This window comes from Cordyceps militaris, assembly GCF_000225605.1.
Source record: "Cordyceps militaris CM01 unplaced genomic scaffold CCM_S00002, whole genome shotgun sequence".
Classification (NCBI taxonomy): Eukaryota; Fungi; Ascomycota; class Sordariomycetes; order Hypocreales; family Cordycipitaceae; genus Cordyceps; species Cordyceps militaris.
In genome coordinates, this window is record NW_006271970.1 from 3,617,929 (window position 1) to 3,633,677 (window position 15,749).

General features: G+C 55.1%; 10 protein-coding genes across 10 annotated transcripts; 6 read left to right on the forward strand and 4 right to left on the reverse strand.

Moving 5' to 3' along the window:
• Positions 1–221: 221 nt before the first annotated feature.
• CCM_03071 (RTA1 domain protein) lies at positions 222–1,414 on the forward strand (the record flags this gene model as incomplete). The annotated part of the gene is made up of 4 exons (XM_006668223.1): positions 222–425; positions 494–629; positions 697–1,043; positions 1,139–1,414. The coding sequence occupies 4 exons, from the start codon at positions 222–224 to the stop codon at positions 1,412–1,414; spliced, it is 963 nt and encodes a 320-aa protein (XP_006668286.1).
• A 1,960-nt stretch (positions 1,415–3,374) lies between these two features.
• Positions 3,375–5,127, forward strand: CCM_03072 (family S53 protease-like protein; the record flags this gene model as incomplete). Its single annotated transcript, XM_006668224.1, has 2 exons — positions 3,375–3,739; positions 3,810–5,127. The coding sequence occupies 2 exons, from the start codon at positions 3,375–3,377 to the stop codon at positions 5,125–5,127; spliced, it is 1,683 nt and encodes a 560-aa protein (XP_006668287.1).
• A 1,174-nt stretch (positions 5,128–6,301) lies between these two features.
• Positions 6,302–7,290, forward strand: CCM_03073 (Copper fist DNA binding domain protein; the record flags this gene model as incomplete). The annotated part of the gene is made up of 2 exons (XM_006668225.1): positions 6,302–6,377; positions 6,440–7,290. 2 exons carry the CDS (start codon positions 6,302–6,304, stop codon positions 7,288–7,290), a joined length of 927 nt encoding a protein of 308 aa, XP_006668288.1.
• Positions 7,291–7,534: 244 nt separating this feature from the next.
• On the forward strand, positions 7,535–8,480 carry CCM_03074 (uncharacterized protein; the record flags this gene model as incomplete). Its single annotated transcript, XM_006668226.1, has 2 exons — positions 7,535–7,796; positions 7,858–8,480. 2 exons carry the CDS (start codon positions 7,535–7,537, stop codon positions 8,478–8,480), a joined length of 885 nt encoding a protein of 294 aa, XP_006668289.1.
• A 246-nt stretch (positions 8,481–8,726) lies between these two features.
• CCM_03075 (uncharacterized protein) lies at positions 8,727–9,293 on the reverse strand (the record flags this gene model as incomplete). The annotated part of the gene is made up of 1 exon (XM_006668227.1): positions 8,727–9,293. The coding sequence occupies one exon, from the start codon at positions 9,291–9,293 to the stop codon at positions 8,727–8,729; it is 567 nt and encodes a 188-aa protein (XP_006668290.1).
• Positions 9,294–9,755: 462 nt separating this feature from the next.
• On the reverse strand, positions 9,756–9,932 carry CCM_03076 (uncharacterized protein; the record flags this gene model as incomplete). The annotated part of the gene is made up of 1 exon (XM_006668228.1): positions 9,756–9,932. One exon carries the CDS (start codon positions 9,930–9,932, stop codon positions 9,756–9,758), a length of 177 nt encoding a protein of 58 aa, XP_006668291.1.
• A 171-nt stretch (positions 9,933–10,103) lies between these two features.
• CCM_03077 (uncharacterized protein) lies at positions 10,104–10,752 on the reverse strand (the record flags this gene model as incomplete). The annotated part of the gene is made up of 5 exons (XM_006668229.1): positions 10,104–10,202; positions 10,261–10,269; positions 10,327–10,392; positions 10,452–10,520; positions 10,603–10,752. 5 exons carry the CDS (start codon positions 10,750–10,752, stop codon positions 10,104–10,106), a joined length of 393 nt encoding a protein of 130 aa, XP_006668292.1.
• A 112-nt stretch (positions 10,753–10,864) lies between these two features.
• CCM_03078 (uncharacterized protein) lies at positions 10,865–11,209 on the reverse strand (the record flags this gene model as incomplete). Its single annotated transcript, XM_006668230.1, has 1 exon — positions 10,865–11,209. The coding sequence occupies one exon, from the start codon at positions 11,207–11,209 to the stop codon at positions 10,865–10,867; it is 345 nt and encodes a 114-aa protein (XP_006668293.1).
• Positions 11,210–12,049: 840 nt separating this feature from the next.
• CCM_03079 (vacuolar membrane protein) lies at positions 12,050–13,991 on the forward strand (the record flags this gene model as incomplete). Its single annotated transcript, XM_006668231.1, has 5 exons — positions 12,050–12,062; positions 12,449–12,756; positions 12,816–13,601; positions 13,655–13,696; positions 13,746–13,991. 5 exons carry the CDS (start codon positions 12,050–12,052, stop codon positions 13,989–13,991), a joined length of 1,395 nt encoding a protein of 464 aa, XP_006668294.1.
• A 529-nt stretch (positions 13,992–14,520) lies between these two features.
• Positions 14,521–15,395, forward strand: CCM_03080 (nucleolar protein 16; the record flags this gene model as incomplete). Its single annotated transcript, XM_006668232.1, has 2 exons — positions 14,521–14,636; positions 14,750–15,395. 2 exons carry the CDS (start codon positions 14,521–14,523, stop codon positions 15,393–15,395), a joined length of 762 nt encoding a protein of 253 aa, XP_006668295.1.
• Positions 15,396–15,749: the final 354 nt, after the last annotated feature.

Sequence of the window (15,749 nt, forward strand, 5' to 3'; positions counted from 1 at the left end):
GGTGTTCATATCTCGCAAGTCTGCAACAAGCGAGGCAGTGCTTGATGTATTAAAAATAGGTTTCTTGCATCGCCGCTGACGCGGACAGGTGGCGCGTAGGTATTCCAAAGTAGTATAAGACAAGCAATGTGTTCAAGGCAAGACTCTAGAAAGCCCAACTCGACAGATTCGTCTCCAAAATAATCTCAGCAAAGTTAAAACTCGTCCCGCTCGTTCCAAACATGCTTCTTCGACCAACACCGACGCTGCACCTTCGCGCGACCAGTCCGTCGCCGCCGTGCACGACCGCCGTCCCGGACAAGTTCGGCCACGTCCCTCCCGAGTCCTGCAACGCAAACTACGGATTCTACCCCCAATGGCAAGACAATCTCGTCTTTGCTGCTCTTTTCGGTCTGGTGACGGCGGCGCACCTAGCGCAAGCGATTGTCTACAAAAAGGCATGCAAGCCAACATGGCACCGCCCTGGTAGCACAAATCGCTAACAAAGCTGCAGAGGTTTTGCTGGGTCATCATCATGGGCGCTTCCTGGGAGTGCATCTGCTTCGTCCTTCGAACTCTCGGCGCACGCGACCAGCAAAACTCAACCTACGTGATGCTGTCTACACTCATCTTCCTTCTGGCACCACTGTGTTCGTCCTCTTGTCCCGCGCTCTGGAGCCCCGAGACCAAAACTCTAACCAGCAAACTATCATGTAGGGATTAATGCCTTTGTCTACATGGTTGTAGCTCGGCTCGTCTATTTTCTTGATGCCGCCAAGCGGGTTCTGCGCATCCGGGCGACTTGGCTCGCCCAGGGCTTCGTGTCGGCCGACGTGGTGTGCTTTGCGGTCCAGGCCGTCGGAGGCGCGCTCATGGCGGGCGGCCAAAACAATCCGAAAAACGCCAATCTCGGCAAGACAATCTACATGGTGGGCTGCAGCATCCAGCTCGCATGCGTCGTCGTCTTTGTGTTTGTGGTGGCCGCCTTCCATCGCACCGTGCTGCGCGACCGTCGAGCAGGCACAGCCAAGACGCGCAATCGCAGGATCCAGCCGCTGTTTTGGGTGATTTTTCTAGTTTTAATCCTTATAGTGGTAATACGACGCCGCCTCGAATCCCGCACGCTAGACTAGCCAACAACGCTGACACCCAACATCAGGAACGCATCATCTTCCGCTTGGTCGAGTTTAGTCGCGGAGCGGACAGCTCGAACCCGCTGCTCCGACGAGAATGGTACCAGCTCTACCTGGACGGCTTGCCTATGCTACTGGCCCTGGCCGCACTGAACCTGGTTCATCCCGCACTCGTTCTGCAGGGCAAGGACAGCGAAATGCCGCCTTCCAAGCTGCAGTGCTGGCGCCGCCGACAGTCCAACTTTGGCCCCCTTCCGTTGCACTCAATCGAAAGCCTAGAGCGGCTTTCGCAGCGGAATTAGTCTTGATTATATCCCTAGGGGGGTTCGGTCACCATGTTAAGACAAGAGAGCGGAGGGACGCTGTTTGGAGGGTTTCGCACGGTAAAGGAATGGCTTTGACGATTTCAGCACACCATGACCAGAGCTAATCAATTCGTTTATCCGTCAACTTCAGTCGAGTGCTACTATAAATTCACATGATATAATGTACATAATACGGATGTACCCTTTGATGATCTGCTTGCATGAGCAGCAGATGTCAGCTCGGGAGGCAAGTGGCAGATGCGATAACCTCAACAGTAAGCCTGCTTCAGTAGTTAGACGCCTGGTATAGATGACGAAATAATACATAATAGATTTTAGTCACTGTCGGTTGTATAATGACGGAAGATTCCGTTCCTGGGCGGAAATGCACCGATCACGGATCTACGCGGGACAAGGAATCAGCAGCGGGACCTTGTCTTGACTAGGATTTGCAACATTCAGGTTTCGGACTTGTCTAAGTGTACAGTAGGCTGGATCGACCGTTCAAATATATCCGGTTCGGCCTTGGAATCTTTGCAGCCGTCAACGGATTCTCAATCCAACTTGAGCTTTTGTCTTTTACCTCCTCTACAAGTTCACCTCAAAGTTGCCGACTGGCTACAGTGCCTAATAATGCAAACATCGCTGACCACGCTCCTCCTATGCTGGTGGTACTGGTTTCTCTCAATAGACTATTGGTAACTAGCCCGGACTAGCTCTCTTGTCATGAGGTTGCCCTCACACAAGTAAACAGCAAGGTGGTAAGCCTCGGGCCATTTCCTCCCAGTTCCCAGTCCATGGTGGCACTATTTTTATCCAAGCTATCGCGGAACGGGAAGGTGAGGCTACGACTCCGCATCGACTTCTGATAATGACAGCTATGGACAGCGGAGTTGTCGGGGGTTAGCTTTTACGCTTATCTGAAAATCGCATAAAACAGGTGCAAAATACTGCGCGAACGCAAACAATGGCAGACTTGCGCTGGTGAGTTGGGGTCAGTGTTTCCGCGTTTGGGAGTAAAAGTATCCCCTGTGTATTGCATGTTCAGTGTCGGGCCACAGTCGTATCTTGTCCCGCAGAACTCGCGCGAAAGGGGCTGGCTGGTTTTACACTTTGCGTGACCACGTACAGATGGGGACGCCGCCTCCATCGCCAAGCGTCCATCGCCAAGTACTCATCGCCAAGGATCAGCAGCAGCCACAAATCTACACCAAGTTGGGATTTGGCCCGATTAGCCTAACCCATCGCCGACCGGAACTTTTGTTTTGCGATTCTGGGATTTGGCCCGATTAGCCTAACCCATCGCCGACCGGAACTTTTGGGTTGCGATTCTGGGGGTAAGAATCCCGGGTTCCCTATCCGGGAAAGTCGTCCTGATGACACTCTTCGTTTACACATAACAAGACGAGCCTGTCTACGCCATCAGCTCCAAGAGACATCCAACCTGCTCCTCTCGGCCTAGGAATATGTTCAGTCGAGTCCAATCTCGGTCAAAGCAGATCCAACGACTGCCATGAGACGCTACTGCCATGAGACGCTACACCATCCAGTCGCCACCGCTGGTTGACTTTCCAAGGCAGGGAGAGGAAGATGACGGTAACTGGTCGAAGGCAGTTTGTATTACGGAACGGAATCTAGAAGTACAAGACGACTAATCTAGTAAAAGAAGGCAGAATGTTTCGAAATGTCATCATGCCATGGTCAATAGCGTCAGGTGCGTCGACTGGGACCATGATATCCTTGCACGGTAGAGCGACAAGGAACGACGGTGCCGGTCGACCATCTCAACCTTCCTAATGTGGCAGTTCAAAGTGTCTTCAAAGCATATCCAGAGTATCCCGAAGAGCCTCAGAATCAACTATAAAGAGGTCTTCTTGTTCGCCGCTACAACGGACATGTTCAGCAGCCCACTCTCATCAGCCTCTCCTCACACCAAGTACCCCAAAGACCTTTCAGGATGGTTTCCTTTTCCAAGATTTGCGTCGTCGCCTTGTCGGCCGGCGGTGTCCTCGCCGCGCCCGCGCCCCACGGCCCTCTCGTCAAGTTTGGCGAGCTCAAGAAGCTGCCCTCTAGCTGGGTGGCCACCGGGGCCGCGGACAGCAGCGCCGTCATCAAGGCCCAGATTGGTATCAAGCAGACCAACATTAAGGGTCTCCAGGACAAGCTGGCGGACATTGCCGACCCCAACAGCCCCAACTACGGTCAGTGGCTGTCCAGAGAGGAGGTAGCCAAGTACACCGCCCCCGCGGCGGCCGACGTTGCTGCCGTCAAGGCCTGGCTCGCCAGTTCTGGCATCACCGACGTGGCCATGCCCACCAACGAGTATGTTTCTACCCTCCTTCCGTGCTCACACTTCCGCCAATACATCAATACTAATACACATCCCTCTCAGTTGGATCGAGTTCTCCGTCCCCGTCTCCAAGATGGAAACCCTCCTCGGAAGCAAGTACGAGTGGTTCGTCCACCTCGAGACTGGCGAAAAGGTTCCCCGGACCAAGGAGTTCTCCGTCCCGCAGAACCTCCACAGCCTCATTGACGTCGTGACCCCGACCACGGTGCTCTACCACAACATCAACCCGCACACCCACGACAGCCAGCTGGCCGCCGGCGCCGCCGGCCTCACCAGCCCGGCCTCGATCAAGTCGGCGTACAACGTCGACTACAAGGGCACGGGCAACACGCTCGTCGCGACCACGGGCTTCCTCGGCGTCGGCGCCTCGCACGCCGACTACCTCAGCTTTGGCCGCCAGTTCTCGCCCGGGCTCGCCGACTTCCAGGACGTCAGCGTCAACGGCGGGCGCAACAGCGGCGACGGCAGCGCCCTCGAGGGCAACCTCGACACGCAGTACTGCGGCGCGCTGGCGGCGCCCAACCCGAGCGAGTACCTCGCGCACGCGCCCGAGGGCAGCGACAACGACTCCTTCAACGACGCCATGACCGCCTTTGGCAGCTACCTCAACGCGGCCAGCAACCCGCCATCGGCCGTGTCCACCAGCTACGGGGGCGAGGAGGACGGCGTCGACACCGGCTACCTCGACCGTATCTGCAACGAGTTCATGAAGGCCGGCTCGCGTGGCGTCTCCGTCTTCTTCTCCTCGGGCGACAACGGCGTTGGCGGCAACGGCGAGCCGAGCTGCCAGAACGGCTACTACCCGCTGTGGCCGGCCTCGTGTCCCTACGTCACCACCGTCGGCGGTACCGAGTTTGACAGCGCCGGCCGCGAAGTCGTCGCCAACTTTGAGCAGTACAACAAAAACACCAAGTCCCCCGGCGGCGGCTACTCCAACCACTTTGCCGCCCCCAGCTACAACAAGGCTGTCACGACCTCGTACGCCAATGGTCTCGCCGCGCCCCAGAAGCAGCGCCTCAACCCCAACGGCCGTGGCTATCCCGACATTTCTCTCGTCAGTGTCAAGTACCAGGTCAACGTCAACGGCCAGGTTAGCCAGGTTCTCGGCACCTCTGCGTCCAGCCCCAGTGTCGCTGGCCTTGTCGGTCTGCTCAACGACTACCGCAAGACCCAGGGCAAGCCCAATCTCGGCTTCATCAACCCCCTGCTCTACTCTGGCAAGGTCAACGCCGCCCTTCGCGATGTCACCTCGGGCTCCAACAAGGGCTGCGACAGTGTCGGTCTTCCCGCCAAGACCGGCTGGGACGCTGCCTCGGGTCTCGGATCGTTTGACTTTGGAAAGCTCCGCACCCTCGTCTAAATAACAAAAGGGGTGAGTTTTTACGTTCACGTTTTCTGTTTGTAGACGCCGGGTAAATAAGATGCAGGTTTCAATCGCTGTATATACAAGTTGTTACCTTGAAGATGCATAACTACTATGCTGCCCAAAGTAGTACATGCGCTTTTTGTAAAGAAAAGAGAAAATAGAGCACGGAATGGTCGGTTTTAATCTCCTCACGTCCTCCCAATGCCATGTACTTTTCAGCCTTGAAACTAGGTAGGCAGCTAGCAACTGCTTTACACGACATCAGTTCAGCGCTGGTAAGTGCTTCACAGCAGTTGATAAGACCAAGAGAATAACGCGAAAAAAATCTTTTCCCTCATAGATATAAGCCGATTTCGCACTTCTTATCTAAATCCACTTAATCCACAGCCTAAAGTGATTACTTCTGTTGATGGATGTGTATATAGGGTAGCAAGATGCTTTTTATTGTGGTGAATCGTGGCGCAATACAGCTCTCTAAGCATTTCCTGACTTGTGCATTCTTTCTCCCTGAAAATATATACTTCTACCTTTGACCAGGTATATGTTGGTAACTGTGAAGCATTGCTAGGTTAAAATTTACCCCGGACTGTCGCGTGCCGAGTGCTTGAGGTTCATCGGCTATACCCACAACAAGACGCCACGCCACATGGTGGCGCTAAACTGATGTCATGTTAATGAGGAAGACTTGCTCTGGGTCGCTCATAAAATCACACATCTATAGATGTGGTAGTTTATGGAATTGCCGAGGCTGATGCCTTCCTTCTTAGCGGGCTCCTATCTGTTGACCGTTCAAATGACTCGTAAAACTTAAGATAGGGATAGAATACGCAAAAAGGCCGCAAGCCACACGTTGTGGCGATGCATGACAAAGCCAAACTGAAAGCAACCACACATCAGATCTTAATCTCATCTCCACAAATTTGTCCTCTTCACATTCGACAGTGCCATTTAATCTGATAATGCATTCTTGAGAACTGTTGAAAGGGGCGTCTGACACGACTAGGCGACTTTATACAGCGAGAGAGGACCTTACCGACCCGACCTACGGCGACGTGGCGTTGGTTGCTGACACTGCATCACTGCAGCCATCCGTTTGCCATCACAGAGCGCACAACGCCGCAGAGGCAGCCTGCAAGTCATACGTCCTATAACGGCGACAATTTTCGCCATGATTATCGACGGCGAGACGTACGCGTGCGAGAGCTGCGTTCGCGGCCACCGGACGCGCACTTGCCAGCACAACGGTAAGCCTCACCACCAACAAAACACCTCAGGCCATAGCCACCGCTAACCATCGCGCCACCAGATCGCCCTCTGCAACACATCAAGGCTAAAGGCCGTCCAGTGTCGCAGTGCAACCACTGCCGCTCAGAGCGCAAGAACCGATCGGCGCATGTCAAATGCCAATGTGGCAAACGGGCGTCCGAGGGGGGGTCAGGTACCAAGTCTTCCAACATAGTCCTTGCTAGAGGCATGGGGCTAACAGCGCATCTAGACTGCGGTTGCTTTTCTGGTGGGAAATGCAAATGCGCAACCAAAAAGAGCCCAAAGCAAGAGCCCACACAGCTTGGCGACATATCAGAGGGCATGTCCGATCTGGCGTCGCCAGCCAGCACGTGGATTACAGCCAGCCCAGGACCGCTACCTGTCAACACAGACTTTCAATGGTCAGAAGGCGCGATACCGGCGTCGAACTTCTCGTCGCTGGACGATCTGGCCCAATTTGATCCCAACGCCTGGATCACCAGCCTACCGCTTGACGCTGCGGCAGCTTTTGGTGGAAGCCAGTTGGACCAAAGCGCCCTCACCACGCTGCCTACCACGGACGCAGAAATGGCGCATCTCCCCCCAGAATATCACCAGCCATTTGCGACGGGCATGCCTGATCTCGCAAACATGGCGGATTGGCCGGCCTTGGATGACGAAGCGGCCAAGGAATTCCTTGCCATGATGGATACTTCAGCGGGCGTGGATTTGAACGGCTTCGATGCAGGCACGTTCCATATAGAGCACGGAAGTCACCCGGATGCACCCCTCGGACTAGAATTTTCTTCTGTAGGCGAGCAACTACCACCTGCGCAACCAGCTACAGGCGCGTCAAGTGGCACCAAGTGCAGCTCGAAGCAGGACGAAGGATGCGGACCTTGTTGCGGGTAGATTTATACTTTTTTTTGGCCTATATACCGTGAGAACATGTGCAAATAACCATGTTCTTGAATCAGCATTTTCATCCGAGATTGTTACTTTTACGCCCCCCATCAGCACATGCATGGCATGGCGGGGTCACAACGCCAAACCCCGCCAAGCCAATCTCCAAATCGCTCGGTTATCAACCTTCAACCTCTCTTCTCCCACACCTCACGCCAACAATCGCGCCACCCAATCTCATCGCCAAAAAAACATGGCAGGCGCCCCTCTCAGGATCGGCTACGTGCCCGAGCACTTTTCCACGCCCATCTACTTTGCCCAGAAGCACTACGGCCTGGATGCGGTCCTGACGCCGTTCCCGTCCGGCACCGGCGCCATGATCACCGCGCTCCGGGCCAAGGAGATTGACATTGGCATCGGGCTTACCGAGGGCTGGATCGCCGGCCTCGGCAAGGAGGACCTGCCTGGCGACGGCGGCTACCGCTTAGTCGGCACCTACGTCGACACCCCTCTCTGTACGACTAGCTACCACCAACCCTGCCCATTGCACCCATCCGCTGACAATCTCTTCCCCAGGCTGGGCCATCTCGACCGGCGCGCAGCGTCCCGACATCACATCGGTCGAGTCCCTCCAGGGCGGCAAGATTGGCGTCTCTCGCATCGGCTCCGGCAGCTACGTCATGGGCTTCGTGCTCGCCGACCAGCGCGGGTGGCTGGCGCCCGGGCAGCCGTCGCCGCCGTTTTCCGACAATGTCGTGCTGCACACGTTTGCGCACCTGCGCGAGGCCGTCAACACCGGCGCGGCTGACTTCTTCATGTGGGAGCACTTTACGCAGAAGCGCTACTTTGACGCCGGCGAAATTCGCCGTGTCGGTGAAATTTACACACCTTGGAGCAGCTGGAAGATTGTCGCGTCGACGGACCTGCCAACGGGCGACGACCGCGTGCAGGCGCTGTTTGACAAGCTGGATCGGGGCGTGGCACACTTCAACGACAACCAGGAGGAGGCGGTGCAGTACATCTGCACCAACTTGGACTATACCGAGGCGGACGCGCGCGAGTGGCTCAAGACGGTCAAGTTTCCGACGCACACCAAGGGCGTCAAGGCGGAGACAGTCGAGAGCTGTGTGACGATTCTGCAAAAAGCGGGTGTGCTGGTGCCTGGCAAGGGAATGCAGCCAGGAGCCATGGTTATTTAAAAAGAAATTACAACAGACCAGGTACAGATTTAAAGTTTTGGAACAGGGGGCAGCAGAGTTGCAGTATTGGCATTTATTGACATGTTATTCGTAGACTATGAACTCCAAACCCATCAATGCCGCGGATCACGACAAAAACAGTACCGAACGATGCTATATGCATAGGGATGCATCAAAAGTTCAATTTTCGTTGCTTTTCATTGTTCAAGGGGACAGCGGTTCAACGGCGCCGAAACCTCCGTCCATCTAGGCAGCATTGACGCACTTGCCAACTGCAAAGGCGGCCTGGCCGTCCTGGAGCGGCTTGAGAATCTTGTTACCCTGGGTCTGGACGACGCTCTGGACAGCGGTGGGCGACTTGGCCTTGATGGCAGCGACGAGCGCAGTAGCGTCAGTGACGCCCGTGTCAAGGAAGTTGCGGACGGTGTCGCACTCCTTGGCCGTCTGCACGTCGGCCAGGCGGCTCTTGAGCTCGTCGACCAGCGATTGACCCTGCGTGGCCAGGGCGTTGGAAGGAGAGACGAGCGAGAGGCACTCGTTGACGGTCAGGGGCGTCATGTTCTGGACGGCGGTGGTGCCGGCCTCGACCTTGGCGATGACCGAGGCAGCCTCGGCCTTGAGAGGGCCGGCATCGCCGTCGAAGGCGGTGGCGGCGGCCTGGAGGTTGTTGAAGCCAGCCTTGACATCGTTGAGGACGTTGGTGACGGTGGCGAGGTCGCGGCCGACGAGCGAGGGGGGCGAGCGCTCGACGGGGGTGGCGACGAAGGCGTTGGCGCCGGCGAAGAAGGCAACAGTGATGACGCTGAACTTCATGTTTGCGGTGGTTTGGTAGGGTTTTGTTTTGGGGGGGAGGTGGGAGAGGAGAGTGATAAGAGTTGATTTGGAGAAGAACAAGAGAGATGGGAAGAATGAATTGGGCTGCTGATAATCCGAAAGCTCAAAGAGAGTAGGAGCGAACGCTTATATAGTCATGTCTCACAAGGAAGCTGCAAGGGCATTGCAACCCGTGCGAGGAGCCGCAGCCGAGGTGCCTCTTGTCGAATGTAACCTGCCTCTTCTCGCCAGCCAGGGAACACACCTGAATAATGATGCGGCGTAATAAATTACGGTCCGCGTGGAAAACCACGCGGTGGCCATTCACACGTAGAGGTCAAGGTTCCACGGTGGTGGGAAGGCGACCCGAGGCTCTCCACATGGCGACGACGCTGAACTTAGATCCCCGCCGGCGCCTGGGCATTCCATCGAACTAGCCCTCAAATCGAGTTATCCCCCGCACTATGGCGGTGGGCTGGTGTGGGTTTCCTCGCACTCTCGCGGTGGATTTCGCAGAGACCATGGAGGTCCGTCGGCAGTTGGCTTGGTCCGTGGTACGTTTTGACAGGCACAACACAATGCGGGGTGGGTTTGGGTTTGGGTTGAGATGTTGTGGCTGCCCTTCTGCGTGCGCCGCATCGTAATAGCCGTTGTTATAACCTGGTCAATACAGATTATAGCCAGTGCATCCTAGTATTGGCTTGGGGGGGGGTTATCGGTCCGCATCGTCCCATTGCCCCTTTTCTGTTATATTACCTGCGATACAACAAAAACCGTACGATTCCTATTACGAGAATGAATGTCTCTTACTCATAAAAACGCGGGGGGATAGTGGGGGAAAACCTCCTTGTATGCTTTGTATGGGGGAAAGGGAGGAGAGGTTTCCACTCCCCGGCCGTGTTCTCTTAGCTGCAGGGGGGAGGCCAATCCTGACAGAGACTTTTTAGTTCCCAACACATCAACTTACCACTTTGTGCTAAAAATCAGATGCTACCGAGGCCATCATTCATTCGAGCGATCATCCACGGCCTACTTTCTGACAACCAGGCGCCACCGCCATGGCCGCCCCATGCCAAGCGGCTCGATTCCCCAACCATAGCTGCCAATCCAGATGCTGGGGTTACCACACTCTAAATGACGCATTAGGAAAAAACAAACGCTGATCTCTGGGTCTCGCAGTTCGCCGCTCGCTCCGAGCTCAACAAGCTCAGCAGGCACCGGCCGAACCTGGGGTAAAGTTTCCGGACTTGTGCGCCACTTCCGCCGCTGTCAACTCTCGTCCGTCAAAGCGTTCACGTTGGGCCCGTACTCCAACAGCAATGAGTACCTCTACTATGCGCTCGTCGCAAGCATGGCGGGTGCATGCAAGGAAGTAGTGCATCCACCCTGCCTGAGTGAGGGACCACCTGAGGGCGGATCTTGCGGACAGCCTGATGAAGGGCAGTCGCCATTCTCTCATTGCGTGATATGTCATGCATCAGCCTATTGATGGAGCAAAAGAAGCTGGCACATGGCTGGCTTATTGGGTATCGTTGAAGGTTGAAGCGGAGCCATTTCATTTGAGCCTGCTCTCAGTGCTTCGAAGCTATAGCCCATGAGTATTTTGGCGATGACTCTTCGGTTGTGTCATACTCAAGCGGGATAGAGGTCTTGAGCAGTATTCGTTCTGTATCCAGATCATTGCACCGCATGGCTCTCGCAAGGACCAATGACTTGAGAGCTGGCATGGTCGTATGTCCGAGGTCCCCGGCATCTTCTACGAGCATCTTTCGATGCCCTTTTCGCATTGAACCAACCTCAGTAATGAGAACCCGTCCTCGCACTGCTATACCTGAGGTAATAGTCTGGCAACCGCGAAGAAGCTCAGTCTGTGCCTCCCAGGAAATGGCCACCGCCGCCGTTTCCAGGTCCAGCATCGCGGACCGGATCAGCACCAGCTTGAGCAAGTTCTCTTGACGCTCTCAATCTCGTCCAGGAGGGCTGCAACGCACAGTGCAGTAGTTCCATGCGGGGTAAGATTCCACGTTGAGCCCCTTGCTGATCAACGTTCCCAAGACACGAGTTCAGCCATGGACATCCACACTGGCCATGCAAAGAAAACCTTCCCTGAAAGTATACTAGGATCCAGGGTATCAATGCATTCATTATATCCCTGAAAACACTCGTGGCAAACTCACGCGCGATGCACAATTATCTTGGTCTCGCGCGCGACTGAGGGCAGTAACGTAAGTCAATCTTGCCTGTCCCCAAGGATTCGTCACTTGGGGATGCGCTCAATCCGTTGGTACTGATAATATGCCGTGGCGCTTCCGCAAACCATTCTTTGACTGCAACGTGATGGTTTCTTGGACTCAGCGACCAAGGAAGGCCCTTTCAACCGTGAAGCAGTGTGTATCTCCCGTCTCAGCGTCTGACTCGAGAGAACAAAGTCCAATCAAAATCACTGCCATGCTCATTGACGGGATACAGGCTCTCGGCAAGCAAAGGCAGCTTGTGCGCGAGTTGTCCTCGGAAAGGGTAGCATCTGTTCTTCGGCAGAGGCTGGATGTCGTCCTTGGCTGTAGGGCCGCATTGATGGCGGCGCGACTCGAAAATATCCGTGTGGGCTAGATTGCTGAGTGTGGCCAAGTTGTCGACATGGGGATCGAGATCGAGCAGCGTTCAAACGGCAGCGGTAAAAGCTCGTGGCGGAACACGCCGGGTGCAGGGCGAAAAGCCACTCCCGTCGTTACACATCTCAGCCACCATCAGCCACCATGCCTGTGATAGGTACCTAGGTACAAATTACTCACAACCTGTGACAGTTTCAGTGGCTCTGGGGCGCTTTCAGGGGCGTCAACAACAGCTACAGCGCTTTCAGCGCCAAAATGCGCCTGACTCAGACCCAATTAGCGCCTCCTGATTTTTCCCTTTAGTCAGGAGGGATCGTTGTCATCATCAACCAACCGTTCTCACGTTACTCAACAACGGCCGCTCCTCGATCCCTGTCCTACTAGCGGCATCCGAGCCGCTCACCACTCGTTTTTTCTTGCGTCCTGCGCTGACCTATTGTCCAATCCGGCTTTATTTTCTTTGGGCCGAATGCCTCTCCGTTCCCGACATTTCCGACGCTCCCGCGCTGCGTTGACTGGCTCAACGCCGTCCCTGGGACGCAGCCGCTAGAACATTACGACTTGTGCACACCACGGCCATCATGCTCTCTACGACGGCCACTCGTGCCTCCGGGACTGACCCGGACACTGCGGCTGCTCGATTTTCAGACGAGGTCATGGAGCTGGAAGAGCCGGCGGCGGCGACCACGAACATCGCGACGACACCCACGGTGTCCTCATTGCCGCCCCTCATCTCCAAAAACAGCCTCCTCTCCAATATCGGCCTCGGGGGCTATGCGCGACGGACGCTAGGCATCTGCCTGCTGATTGTCGTCGTCTTCCTCTGGACATTGTCCAACTTCCTAGCGAGCGTACGTGGCCCCCGCCTGCTCCTGCCCAGACAACCCCGCGTACTGACAGGACAATGCAGTTTATATTCTCCGACCACACGTACGATAAACCATTCTTCGTCGTTTACATCAATACATCGCTATTTGCCATATCCCTGATACCCATGTTCGTGCGCTACATGATGAGAAGCGGGTTGAGCGGGTTGCGCGGCGACCTTGTCCAGCTGTGGCACCAGCGCAACAACCACAGTGCGCACTTTAGCAAAATCAAGGACGAGGAGGAGCAAGACGCAGTCGACGGCGAAGGCTTGCTGACCAACCAAGACGAAGACGGCAACGTCCCGGGGCCGACCTCCAGGGACACGACACCCGACAAGCTCAGCTTCGCCGATACGGCCTACCTGAGTCTCGAGTTTTGCATGCTCTGGTTTCTCGCCAACTACTTCGCGTCGGCTTGTCTCGAGTACACAAGCGTAGCCAGTGTCACGATTCTCACCTCTACATCGAGCATCTGGACGCTCATATTCTGCGCGCTATTCAAGGTGGAGTCATTTTCGCTACGCAAGCTCTTTGGTGTCTTGGCATCACTCATTGGTATTGTCCTGATCTCGACTGTGGACCTCACCGGAAACAGCGATGAGAATCGGGGCTCTTTTCCGCACAAGACTACGGGCCAAATCGCGATTGGTGACGCGATGGCTCTGATCAGCGCTGTTGTGTACGGCATGTATGTCACGGTGATGAAGAGAAGAGTCGGTGACGAAGACAAGGTCGACATGAGGTTATTCTTTGGTCTAGTGGGCGTCTTCAATCTAATAATCCTGTGGCCGCTCTTCTTCGTTTTCCATTGGACTGGTATCGAGCCCGTAAGTTGCGCGACATGCCCAGTTGCATGGTGCCCGATGCTAACGCTCCATAGTTCCAACTACCACCTACTGGCAAGATTTGGGCTATTATTCTGGTATGTCTCCATGTTATATACCAACTTTATCTTACTAAACAGATTGCAGGCCAACTCAATCTCGTCTTTTATTAGCGACATTTTCTGGGCATTCGCCATGCTCTTAACCACACCTCTCGTTGTCACTGTCGGCTTATCGCTGACGATTCCCCTATCACTGATCGGCGAAATGATCCAATACGGCCAGTACTCTAGCTTTGTGTATTGGATCGGTGCCGCGGTTGTCTTCCTGTCTTTTGTGTTTGTCAGCAACGAGAGCCAGGGCGAGGAAATAGAGGAGCAAGAGATGAGGTAATTCAAGCATCAAGCATACAGAAATGAGCAACTCAGTGTATTTTTACTTGTTCATAGGGGATCGGATTGGTCATAGACGGCGTCTACCTAGGGATCACGGGGTTTACATGGTTGGCGTACAAAGCTGGTGTCTGTAATAGCGGCGCTTCATAGGAGAGCAGGCATCTCGCAGCGCTAGAGTTCCAACATCTAAAATTTGCAGGGATATGTTGCGACGGTATCATAAATGGAAATCCCTCCAACACCTTTCTCGCAATTTTCATCCACTACCTTGCTGCCACAGTCATCCAGGTACAATGGAATGTTTCTTTGTTTGTGTTCACAGTAAGGCTACTTCCAGTGCTGCGGAGTTGCCTGCAAAATAAAAGTACCGAAATCAGTGGGTCGATTTAGTGTGTGGGAGGAGGTTGAGCTTATCGATAAGTCGCCGATCCAGAAAATTTCAGAGAACTTGTGCTGGCGTCGACCACCAGCCGCAGCTTTTTTTTTCGATCCAGAAACACCAGCAGTCGACAAACTACAAGAACACAATGGGTCGTGAATTGCAAAAGAAGAAGCGCCGCTCCGGCCGCCAGCCGATCCGCCAGTCCAACAAGACAAAGAAGATTCTCAACCCGCGGGGCAACAACATCATTGCCGAGAACTGGTACGGGTTCTTCCTCTCCCCCGCCAAACCGCTGCCCAAATTTTCTTTTACTTTTTTTCCCACCCTCTTCTCTTCTCCTCACCAGGTGCTAACACAATTTTTTCCAAAAACAGGGATAAGAAAGCCACGCTGTCGCAAAACTACCGCCGTCTGGGTCTCGTATCCCGTCTGCGCGCGCCGACCGGCGGTGTCGAGGGGCGGCTGGACAGCAAGTCCTCGTCCGTCGCCGCCCTCCGAGCCGCCCACTCGGCCGCCGACGCCGCCTCCTCCTCCGTGTCGCCGTTTGCCATTGCCAGCACGTCCGAGGCCATCATCTCAGAAGCCCGCGTCGAGCGGGACGCGTCGGGCAAGATCACGCGCATTATCCGCCCCGGGGACAACAATCCGCTCGGGGACGCGCTCGCCCACCTCGACTCGGACGAGGAGGAGGAGGGCCAGCAGAAGCTCGTCGTGACGGAGCTCGAGGACGGCAGCTACCAGAAGAGCAGGAAGCAGAGGGAGGAGCGCGAGGAGTGGGGCGGCATCGTCGACACAGAGGACGCCGGCATGACGGACGTGGTCAGGGAGCTGGTGGAGCAGGCGAGGAACCCGGCGCCGAAAAAGGCGAGACATTTGAGCGAGAGGGAGGCCGAGTGGCTGGGACGGCTGGTCGCCAAGCATGGCGAGAATACACGCGCCATGGCGAGGGATGCCCGGCTCAACCCGATGCAGCAGACGGCCGCGGACCTTGCGCGCAGGCTGAAGAAGCTGAATGCATAAAGAGAGAGGTTCATGTCTTACTGGAGGGAACATCCGGGTATTAACCCCGTACTCGGGCCATCGTATGAAAAGCAGGCGTTTACAGGGCGTTTTTGCATCATTTCTGCATTCGAATTTGGGGAAACAAGTACATCATTAAATACACTTGGTCACAATCACAAATGTCAGGATAAAGTCACCCGGATCTGCATGTTCTTCTAGAGTCAGAAAGAGTGCAAATGTCCAGTCCTATTCCAAAGAGTCCTATGTACCGTCCGCCATACAGACCGGAGTTGGTATCTCTTACATGTATTGACAAGGCAGTACCCATCCTATCCAAACAGTAAGCTTGGGTCAATGACATCCCACCTAGTC